The following is a 13,000-nucleotide window of genomic DNA, read 5'->3' as shown; positions in this document are numbered from 1 at the left end:
TCTCCTGCACCTCTCTGTTTGCCAGCTAATGAGTCCTGGAAGGGAGGTGTGGCTATACCTACTCCTGAACACACAAAGCCTGAAGGAATTAAAATACATACCCACACCGACATGTAGCTATCCAGTTATTTCCCATTAGCTTGGCTGCCGCAGACAACTTATACCGTTTTTTTAACAGGGCGGCTGTTCTGTTCCTGCTTTGTTCTTTGCTTGTGAAAACATGTCAGTGGCGCATGGCACTCTACTTAGCTACTGTATACAGTCTTCTGAAAGAAAAAATGGCATGCAAGATTTTTTAATGAATAATAGCCTATTTAATCAGACCCTTTGTTTCCGTAGTTTGTGGAATCTCTGCCTCCCACCAGCCAAAACCAGATGGAGAAGACCAGTCCTCTCACCCGCAGTAATCCACGACTAAATCAACCAGTAACAATTTCCATATTTTACGCTGTATTGGTTATCGGAGAATTATGTCACAGTATATAATGAAGGAAAGCAAACATGAGCAAAGTAAGCTGGATAGAGATTGAGCAGGCTGGATGCCTTTACCCTCCTAAAACCTATTACTTAATCTAATAAACCAAATCCAGAGTTAGCAGCACTGGGGGGGGGGGGGGGGGGGGAGCTCCCCAAAAACAACCAAGGCCAAATAGAGTGGTTTAATTAGATAGACTAAAGTAACCAGATTATCTCTTGCTGCGGCAGGGAGGGGGGGGGGGGGGGGGGGGGGAGGATGTCGAAAAGGTATAATGTGCTGTCTCCAATAACGAGAAAGGAACTGTGATGGCCAAGGGGTCCCTGCTCCTCCTCTCTGACAGCCTCTGACCTAGATTAAGCTACAGCTGTTGGATCAAGCATGAGGTGCTTTTTTTCAGAGGAGGATCCAGGAGAGAATTTCATCTAAAGCTTACAACTCACAACATCACGAATAATTGATTTGCCAATTATAGGGAGTTTGTGAGAACCCGTCCAGACATTGGTACTATAACAGCAATTGGCAAAAAAAAAAAAAAAAACCCTTCTTGTTCCCCTTCTTGTAGAAATGGTAGGTAAGCTCTGTATTGTCTCTGAGTTATATCCTGTGTTTTATACTCTAAACAAACCGGTAAGAAAATAGTCTGTTGTTTGATCACAGCTACATTCATGACATTCAAACACATTACATGTTTGAAAAATTCATGTGGTACGTAAGGCTCAACTACGATGATTCTGCAGCATCGAGCTCATATGGCGTGACACAGTAGACTCAAAATGTACAAAAGTAATACGGTGCATTCTAGGTTTAACAGCTAGGTGGAAAGACAGGGGTTAAACACTTTCTCCCATATCTACCTATTGAAGTACCTGCATATTCTTCAGTTCTTTTGTGTTTTGAGTTTGAGTCACCCGGAGACGTGAGTGCTTGTGTATATTTTCTTGTATGACAATGTGTGTGTGTGTGTGTGTGTATTAACTACAAATAAGTACTCCTTGTAGAGTTTGTGTTTGCTGTTCTACTGCAGAAAGGCTTTGTGTCCCTAATAAGTGCAGCCAGTGCTTTCTTGTAAAACAGCTTGTCACAGTAGGCTTACAAAGACAGGAGTGGATTCCTGCATCCATCCACACCCCCAATCCTCTTCGCTGGCCTTTCAGACCAGCCAAAGTTTAAAGCCTTGAGAAGTCTGTGGCCTGGGAATCCTGATCACAGCGACAGCGTTACACTGGGAGGGCAAAACATGGAACACAACTGCCGGTTTTTTTAACCCCCAGGAGAGGAGAAGAAGGAGAGGAATTTAAGTAGGCAAAAGGTTAAGTCACACTCTATGAGAACAGAATTCAGGCGGTACAGGAAGTGCCCGAGCCATCAAGCTGGCACAAGAAGTGCCTGAGCTATCAGGCTAGCACAGGAAGTCCATAGGGCTGGTGCAGGAAGCGCCCAAGCCATCATCTTGGCACAGGAAGTCCTTCAGGTCTTTACAGAAAGTGCCAAAAACATGCTGACAGGATTCGCTCACAGCAGTTTCAGTGCACTTTATCCTCGGCCCCATTTCACATACTCTTCATTGCAGTGCCATGCTCCACAACCAAGCTCCACATGCGCCCACTCTGGCCAACATGAGCCTTTTCAGTCAAGTCAATCAGGTTTTATTTGGTATAGCACATTCTCACAATCAAGACTTTCCAAGCAGAAATGATCTCCCTTTGAGAAGTAGAGACAGCAGTAATGAAATTTGTCATGTCTGTTGTTTTATTTTTTTACCACAGTTATCCACACATTAAAACTTTCACCCTTTCTCCCCAGAGAGAACTCCATCAAATAAATTATCCATTTAATGGAACTGGAAGTGCACACATGACATGTAATAAGATTTTACACATCTGATGTTTGCATGCATGTGTGTGTGTGCGTGTGTGCGTGCGTGCGTGCGTGTGTGTGTGTTAGCCACAGGAGAAGGCAGCAGAGTAGAGCATCAGATGCATCCCTTTACGCTGGGATTCACTCTCTAAAGCACTACATGGTATTGCTTCCAGCAGATGATGACGTGGGTTCTCCGAATAAGTGCAGGGTCACTTGCTGCAACCTCCTGGCATGTGCACACAAAGTCAGGACGAGTAGAGGGCAGAGGGCAGACATGCCCCCATTTCCACCTCTGTATGTGTCTAACAGGAATGTTTGGTTCAGGTGAGATCCTATCCTCTACCATCAATCCACATTGGCTAGGTGCTGCCACGGTCATGTGACATGCCATCTAGGGTAACTGCTGCCTTTGGCCACATGTGTGTGTGAAAAGTCTCCTCTCTGCTCCAAACCAAAGAAGGGCAAACTACCATGATGCTAACAAAAACTGTCTGTGAAGACTTTACTGCATTAGCCATGACGCTGAATGGAAATTTACAGGCGAACATGACGTCACTGATTCACCTCTTTCAATACTCATTCTCTTCACTGGTTATTGCTTCATTGAGCAGACACCTAATTTTGACGTGCCTTGCATTTCTCACTTGCGTAAGGAAGCCACTTGGCACGTGTCAGTAATACTGACTGGGTATTACAGCGGTGGTGGTTTCTAGAGGCCTTGGTCCGATCCTCTCTGTATGTATGTGACAAACACGGAAACCCCCTCTCTAAAATCCAGGCCCCCACCGCAGCTCACCCTCTACAAGCCCCCTGCCGGAACAGGTTTGTGCCCGCTGGCTTCCATTTTCTTCCTGCTTACTTTAATCACCCTTCTCTTCTGACCCAAGTCCTTTGCCACTCTGCGACACGCATCCCTCACAGAGCGCCTTCGCTCCGTGGCTGCCCTGGTTCCTCAGCGGAACGCCTGGTCATTAACACCCAACCTTTCAGCTGCCGCCTCTGGTGCTTTGGCGGGCTGTTCTCACCTCTGTCTGGGGACAGGGCATGGACGGAGGGGGAGTGCGCGAGGGCGAGCCCGGGTGGTGCGAACGCTATTTGAAAAGGGAAGTGAATGTCCCTTCACCCCCGTATGAGTGCAGTATGGGTATACACTGAGACAATCTCAGAAATGAGAAATGGACACATCAGGGGCTCCCAGACTGGCTGAACCACACTGACCATGCCACAAGCCCTCTAGACAGAAAGGCCACATATTTGCCAAAGCACCAACAGAGAACTGAGAAAACTTACTACCCCTTTCTAAGCGGAAATTCTCTTTTCCAAACAGACATGAAGTAACAGTAGGTATACCATAATCTATGTTTCAAAATACTCACATGTTCAATTTTCTCCACAGGCAACCCTCAGTGATATAAGTGCTTCCTTTTGCAGCACCAATGAAAATGATCACTGCAATGCAGGCATAACAAGCAGAAAAGCACTATCTCTACTAAGAGAAAACGTCCAAGTGGCAAATTACTTGTACGTGTAAATGTATTCATGTTATTTTGAAATCATGCAGATCATTTCCTGTATCAAAGGTGTAAGCGCATGTTTGTGAAGCGACGTCTCAAGTCAGTTTATCTGTCGCCAAAAAACTGGAAGCCATCACAGGCCCTGTGCCTTGCAAACCCACCTCCATACGGTTCACATATTACTTGCTGCTCAGAACCCATGTCTCTCCTCTATTGATTCAACTCCCAAAGGGGAAAGAGAAAGGGAGAAGGGATAATCAGGATCAGCAAGCATTCAATACAAATCAGATCCGGGACCTAGCCTCCGCTACAAAGCACTGAGTGTTACTCACATGAGACCTACTGTACGGGGACAGCGCCAAATGGAATCAGGGACTGTTATCAGTAATGAATACATGCCTGTTCTTTTGACCTATCTGGGACAGATGGGTGGGGGGGCTGCACAGGACCTCCAACAATACAGCACCAGTGCAAATCAAAAAAGCGCTGCCAGTAATCCATCTGCAGCGGTAAACAGAGAGGTGATTACAACAGGCTCCTTCCAATTCTGACAGTTGCCGCTTGGCTGGCTCCCTATACAGAGATTGATTTAAATGAAGAAGCTATGAATATTTTAAGAGCCGCCCCCTTTCACCTTAGCCGTTTCAATTCCCACCTTGGGTGCGTTGTGTGAGTGTGTAATTATTGATACTGAGATTAAAGCCCATTGTCAGGTTGTCTGCTGTCTCCCCCCCCCCCCCCCCCCACCCTGTTCTGCGTGAGCAACAATGAATCAATGACACCGGCAGAGTCCTCCCTCCAGGCTCCGCTTTGTTCATCAAAGAGGGCTTTTGCTAAGTAAATTGCCTCTTGTTTAGGGATTTAGAAGTCAAATCCCTCTCTAGCACTGTATCCTGACCACTGCCCTCCGCGGGCGCTCCTCAGCGCAAGCAGCGGCCTGCTCGGAGAGCGGCGAGCGGGGCGAATAAAGAGAAGCACGGCGCTCCCTCGCCGGTTTGCCTGGCTTTACAACGGCTGCCTGAACACAGACCAGTCACCAGCCTCACCGCTGCACTGCGGGCTTCAGGGATTCAGTGTTTTACGGGGTTATATTCTACATCTCTCCTCTTCATGCAGTTAAGACAGTGAGAACACTGCAGGTGCTGACCTTAGCGGAGATTCCTCGTGACCCCCACCCCACCCCCGTATCCAGCTCACTAAAGGTTTGTTTACGGCCCACGCACAGCTAACTGACAAGTGTGATCATGCAGCTAATGACAAATTTACACTAGTTCAAATAAATGTTATTCAATGCAAGATGCAATTACAGAATATTGGCTCCCTAGGTAATACTGTCAGCACATTCATTGATTGGTAAAGGTGTTAGGTAGCTCTCTGTTAATAAAGTGTTATGATACTTTTGCCCTCCCACTGACAACTGATGTTGGGGGGGGGGGGGGGGGAGTTGCTGTCAAAAGTCTTGTCCTCTGCATTATTTCATAATTACTTGCAGCTGACCTACAGAAAGATGAGACTGGGGACCCTTGCCATAAAACATCTGTAAATTTATATACAAATGCAGTATAAAAGCAAGAAGGAAAAAATGTGGCAGGGGAAGGATTTATGAAAATGTTCAAGCTCCCACTTGGGAATGGAGGCACTTCTCATATGTCATTTGCAATGTACTAAACACATGTAGGGAGACCAATCACAGACACTCTGCTGTGTTTTAGTTGTTTTAGTTATACTTCATTAAAGCTTAAGTGGTCAGTGTTTACATGACTAATAGCTTCTATTCACCTCCCCCTTTTGCGAGTTCTCATCAGGTCATAACTTGATGGGGTCGAAAACACTGGGCTGCAGCTGAAGATTCCATCTTTCTGAACTTTCAACCAGACACTTTTTGTCCAATGCCAACTGTTTGCACTAATCTTCCCTCCAATTTTCCCAGTGGCAGGGTGTCAATCAGGAGGTTTTGCTGAAGTGCACTGCTACCCAATGTTGCCATTATCTGAGGTAACATGGATGCTAGCAGGCACATTCTATATTTATGGCTAATACCAACTGTCACTGGTTCATAAAGTCACATAACTGACTCCTCCAGCCCGGGCTATTTACAGTGTACAAACAGCTCGTCTGCAGTATCTATGTATTGTAAAATAGCACAAGTCATTTACCAGCGGTCTCGCCACGCTGTCTGGAGCTCAGACTGCAACCCAGCAAACCACACTAAACCAACAGACTGGAACTTTCTCCTCTCTCCCTCTCCCCCTTTCACCACCACCCCTCCCTGCAATCACTTCCACCAGTTGCGCTTTGCATGGGAAACAATAAAAATGCCATCTGCTTTTCAGAAAGGACTTCCGCACTTAAATACCACATGAGTCAGATTAGGCTCCCAGTAACTATTCCTCAAATATCGGCCCATTAGAGGCGCTAGGCCACTTGGCAGCTCTGCTGTGAGAGTTATTCTCTGTGGAGGAGTCCATGCTCAATTACGGCAGCCAGAATACGGGCTTATGGGGGGAAAAAAAACACTAAAACCCCTTTTTACATTTAACCCCAAAACCATTCCGAATGATTCCTGTCAGCTGAACGCTGGCTTTAGGGCCTATTATCCCCAAGCTTCCAAGCCGTTTCCAAGCCCTGCTACAGTCCTCTGCTGTACAGTAGAGGGATTGATTCCGCAAGACAGTGTGAGGGATTCATATGCGTGAACAGGTGAACAAAAGAAAAACATGAAATAAAAAACCACGGCCAAGGCAGCGTTAAACAATCTCTATATGACACAATGTAGAAACAGTGCTGAGACAACAGATATTGCAGGTTGCACCAGATGGCGTAGAAGGCACATCAGGTGCCACCATAACAAAATGTTTTTACCCTCATGTCAAATCTTATGAGTACCCACATTGCCTTTGAAGTCTGTTAAAACCCCTATTCTGCTGGTTTCTCCGCTATTTTGCAACACAGACTGTCCTGATTCGGTCTTTTTTTTTTTTTAAGTGACACCTGGAATAACAATGCAACTGTTTTTACCATCAAATACCTAGACAGTGGTAAACACTCTTAGTTCGGAGTCGATGTCCATTAGAAAGTTGCACTAATTTATTTAGGGTCTGAATGGATCATGAGGAACTTAATACAAAAACAGATATTCACACTTACTGAAGGTAGTATTAGGGGTTTGTGGATTGTCTGTGTTTTTTAGCTTAGACGCCACAGAGCAAGAAACATGTTCCAATCACTGCTGGAGCGGTTTAAAGACAGATCTACAGTTATTGAGCCGTGCAGTTGCTTGAAAATAAGGGAGGTGCAGTTCACTTCACAGGGGACTTTTCACACCATGAATGCTACCCGAGATACTGCATGCTGGTCTTGCCTGTCCAATAGCTGGAGAGGCTCATACACCAAAAGGCAGGACACCCAAGTTTTCCTACACAGATGGCCGGTCTCCTTGTGTCCAGCTGTGAGTCTTACCAATGCACAGGCCAGACACTATCTGGTATCTTCCAGACATCACAAAAGGAGTGCAGGGAAGTGTGTACACCCACACAACCCCCAGGCATTAACCCCCTCCTCCCCAAATACTAATTAACCATAATACTGAAAATCGCTGGATTGCACTTCAGTCATTCACTCAACCGCAAGAAAACTCAGATAAGACCCTAATTCCAACAAAGTACAACACTTCAAGCTGTCATTCGGCTCTTGTACAACATTGTGACGGCACAAAGGAGTCCTGCCAGCATGAAAATGCTCTTCTCTGATATTACAATGCTATTCCCACTTTATGTAAACACTTTGTGGACGGTTGTGCAACCACTCCCCAGATCCTAAATCCAAAACAAGGGGAAGGCTGCAAGCTTCTGGATCAGGATGTTCAGGCCGCTCCGCCCTTATCCTCGTCCCCACCCTTTACCTAGATCACTAAAATCCCCAGGGCTGCATGATGGGACTCAGCAGAATCACCATGAGGACTGAGGGCCACAGCCCAAACAGAGGCCTGATGGGAACACCGCGAGCATTATGCGTGCACAGAACACTCCGCAGGCTCTGTGCCGTCAGCCTAAAATCTGTGACCTGGCGAAATGTAGGGCACGGCTCTCCCACGCGTGCTCTCTCGCCCAGCTATACCACACAGTTTCACCCCACCTCACCTCCGAATCCAAACGGCACAAGGAGACGGGACCGAACTGACTAGAAAAGGAAATAATCGCTTACGAATAACCGTGAATAAGGCCTTTGCTATTCTCGTCAGCAGGAAGGAACTTTGCATGACGCATGTGACATCAACATGCACGTTTTGCTCATTTTACACATTTGTTAATGTAATGCAAGCTGAAAGCTTCCCAAGGCCATCCCTGTAAGCTTCTATTAGATCAAAAAATGTGTCCCCGCTTCAACTTGTGCTGTTTTTCAGTAAGAGCCAACATGAGAAATGTTTCCATTAGTGAGCCAGTCCCTTCATTTGTTCCACTTGATCTACCCATGAGAAAGGCAAACAACCTCTGCCACAAATAGGTGTGCTTTCTGACTTGAGTGCACTGAGGATTATCCATTGAAAGAATGAGGAGAATGGCACTTCACTCAATTATACTTTATTGCTAGACTGGATGGTTGCCCTGCTCTTTGTGCATTCAAACCACCACAAGTTACTTTGCCAGGAAATGGATGATGGGCTGTTCGGCGAGAGCCACGAAGCAGGAGCTTTTTACATCTGTATCTTCCGATGGAGTTTAAACTTGTTTGCAAACCCTTGCCCTGCAGTATAATTTAGAAAGCCGGCGCTGGCCGGCTGTTTTCCCTCCGCTGTTCCCGCAATACAAAGAGGGGGAGAGGGACGGCCTCTCAAATAACTTCTCAAATGTGGTTCAAAACTGCATCAATAAGGAGTCCTCCCTGGCTTCTCTGACACTTCGATAAATTCTTGCTCTTGAAACATACCATCCGTTCTGTTCCTTAATGAAGCCGCCGTGTGTAACAGGAGGCAGGGGGAGAGCTGAGGCCACGCTTACACAGAGAGCTCAATCATCCAGTGAACAATCTGTCCTAGCAGGTCTTTCAGTCCCATTCGAAATTCAAACCTGATTCTGTCATTATATTAATAGTCTGTCAAAGACAGGGCTTTTGGAGCCCTTAATATAGCTTCAGATTACCTCTCTTCTCAGAAGACATTGGCTCAATTTAATGTTTGCAAATCTGTTCACAAGAACCACCCCCCCCCCCCTCCTCCTTCACTGCTGGGGAGGTGGGAACTTCATGAAAGCTGTAGTCATTTGTTATGAAATGGAACGACTCCCATAAGATAGGGATTCTAGGCTGAAGAACAAATCATTTCTCAGTACAGGCTTGCCCAAGCTTTGAAATGTCACCATGTACAAACAATTTCTGCAGACAATGTGTTCTCCATGACAACTATAAAAAATATCCTTGATTCCATGTTCACTCTCCACAGCATGCATGGCAGTAATTTTTACACGAAATCAGGGACTAAAAGATGTTCCTTTCATATATAATTTTTACTGTACTGGACTGTATTGTACCGTCTATCTTCTTTGCATTCTAGGGGCTAAGACGCTAAGACAGGCAATTTCTGAGTTATAGTCAGTGGCTTGCATACAGATAGGCACACTTCTACGCACTGAATACAGGATAGTTCCTACCCTATGCAATTAATATTTTTCAAATTGCCCATATAGTTGGTAAAACACAGGCTTTGCCACAGGGGTCCAAAACATTTCACACAGTGGACAGCTAACAAATTATGCGTCTACAGTATGTCGTTTACTAATTACCAGTTCAAAATGGATTGGGAGTAAAACAACTGCGCAAGAACAAAAGAAGCCCGCAATTTTATGTAATAAGCCCGTGGGTATATTGAATTTTTGCCACCGATTCAGTATTCAGTGATCACCGAGTCAGCACATACGAAACAAACGGCAAGGATCAAGGGATCTGTGCACGGTTTTACTACGCGGGCGTTTTTAAAGCCTAACAATACTTTTCCAAGCCGTGATCTGGCCATTTAGAATCCTAGCCTTTTTCCCCCGTCTTATAAGTAATGTTCCGACATGATACACCGTAAAAACACTAGCTGTAGAAAACGAATTGTTGCATATTGTGTATAAAACCGGTAAACTCACAGGAAGAGCATGGCCGAAATTCAGCTCGAGAGAGGCGGCAGACGTCTCCACTCCGGACCTCACGACTTAAATGCATTAAAGGCCTTTATGCTTAATGGTGAGCCTAAATACTCAAATCTCAAGCGATTTAAAAACAATGAATTATATCAATCATAGATTTCGAAAAGCTTCATACAAATTCACGTGTAGTAAAACCACTACTTCAATAAAAATAATAATAATAATAATAATAATAATAGATATGTTCTTCTTGGTGTTTTGTTTATTGAGGAATTTCCAGATCAATCGTCACATCAGGGAATATTCAATTCTGTGACAAGTTGGCTACACTACAGAAATGTTTCCTTCGAGACGAAGGGTAAACACTGCTAAACTGTCTGATTTATATTGTCTTGTCACGGTTGTGCTTTCATTTAACAGAATATTGCATCGTCACGATCTTCCAATGCGGTCTCGTTAATTCAACATAACGAATCAAGTGTAAGCAGTCTATGGCTAGAAGTAATGTTTTCAGTCATTTCTATTTTTACTGTGTACTCTATCCATTAAAAGCCCATGAGGCATTATTCCAGCGCAACTAACACGAATGTCATATCCTTGCCTTTTTATCGCTAGGATGATGCAAACATTCCATATACACTACAACACTTCTTGACATGTAGGTCAGTCTTTGCAAAAGCATATTTATATTTTACGAAGATCCTCAGGCAAAACACAGTAACGTACCCTGTAATCGTAGTTACTACAACACCCTACTTAGTGCTTTGAGCATGTTGTTGCAAACGGCTACTGTACAAAAAAAATGGAAATGAAAAGTTTAACCGTTGAATTGCAGACTATTAGAAATGAGGGAGAGTATCGATGTGGGCATTTATGCAGCGTAATTACTCGCATTAATCTCCGAGAAAGAAAAAAAACGTGTTTGGCACAGCACATAAAGGCTCGCGGGAAAACTACATTAACTCCAACAATTAAATTTTAAAATATCTCATGCTCATGGAAATTTGACCATCGATAAGTATTCTTGCAGTCGAACACCAAAGCAAAGTATAGAACTGTTGCAAAAAAATAATAATTAAAATAAACAAAGCTTAAAACGTGAGTCAAATGTGAAATCCAGTCAACTGTGCATAGATGCGCGTGCAATGACATGCACTGACTGACATACATTCGTTCGCGCGTCTACAACTCACGGTTTACACTCCGTTCGTCCTTGTGTATCTTACAATGACTGGATTCGAGACAAGTAAGAACAGAGATGCTTTTTTGCATTCTAGAGAAACCATGATAAGAAGCCATAAAAATGTCACCTACAGTGATTTGAGCTGTTCCAGTGTTGGTTCCTGATGGACGTGCCGTAGGGACGGGGTGCTCCAGGCACGAGTCCCTTCTCTTGGATCAAGCATCCTCTGCTCTGGTTGTAGTAATCCATCATTAGAAAAGGGTTTGGGCTCGGAGTCAACCCCACTACATCCACGCTTTCATACATCGTACAAAAATGCTCATTAAAATTTAAAAATAAATGCTTGAGAGCGATTTATGCTAACGAAAATAAATATGAGGTCCAAAAACGTTAGGTTAAGTAAAGGCTGGCAGCTAACATTTTTGTACAGTAGCGGCAGGACACCTTGGTGATTTCCCTCGAAACTTAAGTCGCAACAACACTGCACGAAAATGCCAACAGCGTTCGTGGGCAAAAGACTGCGATTTGAGCTACGGCCGTGGGAAGTACTTTAGAGGTGTGACCCACATTGTCCGAAAGAAACGATTATAAATGAGAGCAGTGACCACCGACAGGTCTGAAAAATATCTGTTCAACTATGTTGTTCCGCATTTTCCTCGCAAAAAAAACGACCACGATCGCGTAAGTCAGTGTTGTTGACCAGTATTTCCACAGCAGTAAGTTTAGCAAGCCGGAGATAAGGGGCAGTACAGTGCCAGCGGAATCGATTAGCTAGATCTTCTGACTTTGGGCAAAATGCTAAACTGAGAGCATTGCTATACAACAGGCTGCTCCACGAAAATATAAGGAAACGCTGAATGCATACTCTCAATTCAGTTCAACAGCAATCCGTCGGGACGGAATCGGTTTTTTTAAACGAAATACAGCATAATCCCATAAAAAGCGGGTCTTCGATTCACACTCGCCGTGTTCAAAAACTGGGGTGCCTTCCTGCGCTGATGCAGTCTGTCCCGTAGCGCTATCTTCTTTTTACGACGAACGACAAAGCAGGACTTCTGATAATATTCAGCATAAAAATTGCCAGTTCTCTATTATCCACTGACTGTTGAGCATTCGGTGTTTAAATCCGCGGTTCAGCTTAGTTGAGGACCTGTATTTGTTTTGTTTGAGACCTTTCTCATTTCCATACAATTTCTGTCACTGTCCTGCTCTGAAGGTTGTGACGAGTGTCGGCAGCTGTGCGTTAAGCTCCACCTCCCCTCCCCTCTCTCTCTCGCTCTCCCTCTCTCCTTTTCTTCCTAAGCTCCTCCCTGTTTAACCCTTTCTGGACACGCTGGGAGCTGAACGCATTGAACACGTGAAACTCCGTACAGTACGTTCGGTGGAAATTTCAAAGGGCTGGACCTGTGCGTGAGATCGAGCGTGTTCGGGGTGCTGCGTCGCATGGCATGGGAAACCGTGGTCGTGTCTGGATAGAAACACAAATATTTCTTCTGCGAAATAAATAAATAGACGCAACCGGGAAAACGCATCAAGCAATGTTGTATTTTGCCAACTGTGGAACAGGTCAATCCTCGTCCCGTTCGCTCTTCCCTGTTAAGCTCCTCTGCCCTCTCTCCTCTGAGCCGTGACGTAAAGGGTCCCGTTCCCATCCTTCACACTCTCAGAAATTCTTTCTCCCGGTATCTGTCTCCCATGTCTAATTTGCCTAATGGCATGCGGCTGAACTTTTTCTGAACCCACGGAAGCAGGCAGTCTCACCTCTAAATGACCCACAGACTGACTCCGATTCGCTCCTTTGCGTTTCTCAGCTGACATCAGCCAAGGTTTCCCCCATTGC

General features: G+C 45.0%; 1 protein-coding gene across 1 annotated transcript in view; it reads right to left on the bottom strand.

The window, feature by feature from the left end:
- The window catches only part of LOC118793924 (retinoic acid receptor alpha-B), a 45,169-nt gene extending 32,803 nt beyond the window's left edge, over positions 1-12,366 (bottom strand). Inside the window, exon 1 of the mRNA XM_036552008.1 lies at positions 11,292-12,366. Coding sequence (XP_036407901.1) covers positions 11,292-11,466 — 175 coding nt within the window. The 5' untranslated portion in view covers positions 11,467-12,366. The remainder of the gene's footprint in view (positions 1-11,291) is intronic.
- Between the last annotated feature and the right edge of the window lie 634 nt (positions 12,367-13,000).

The sequence above is a fragment of the Megalops cyprinoides genome, chromosome 19 (assembly GCF_013368585.1).
Source record: "Megalops cyprinoides isolate fMegCyp1 chromosome 19, fMegCyp1.pri, whole genome shotgun sequence".
Taxonomy (NCBI): domain Eukaryota; kingdom Metazoa; phylum Chordata; class Actinopteri; order Elopiformes; family Megalopidae; genus Megalops; species Megalops cyprinoides.
The sequence above is the reverse complement of the archived record's forward strand: the minus strand, read 5'-3'. Positions and strand labels throughout refer to the sequence as shown.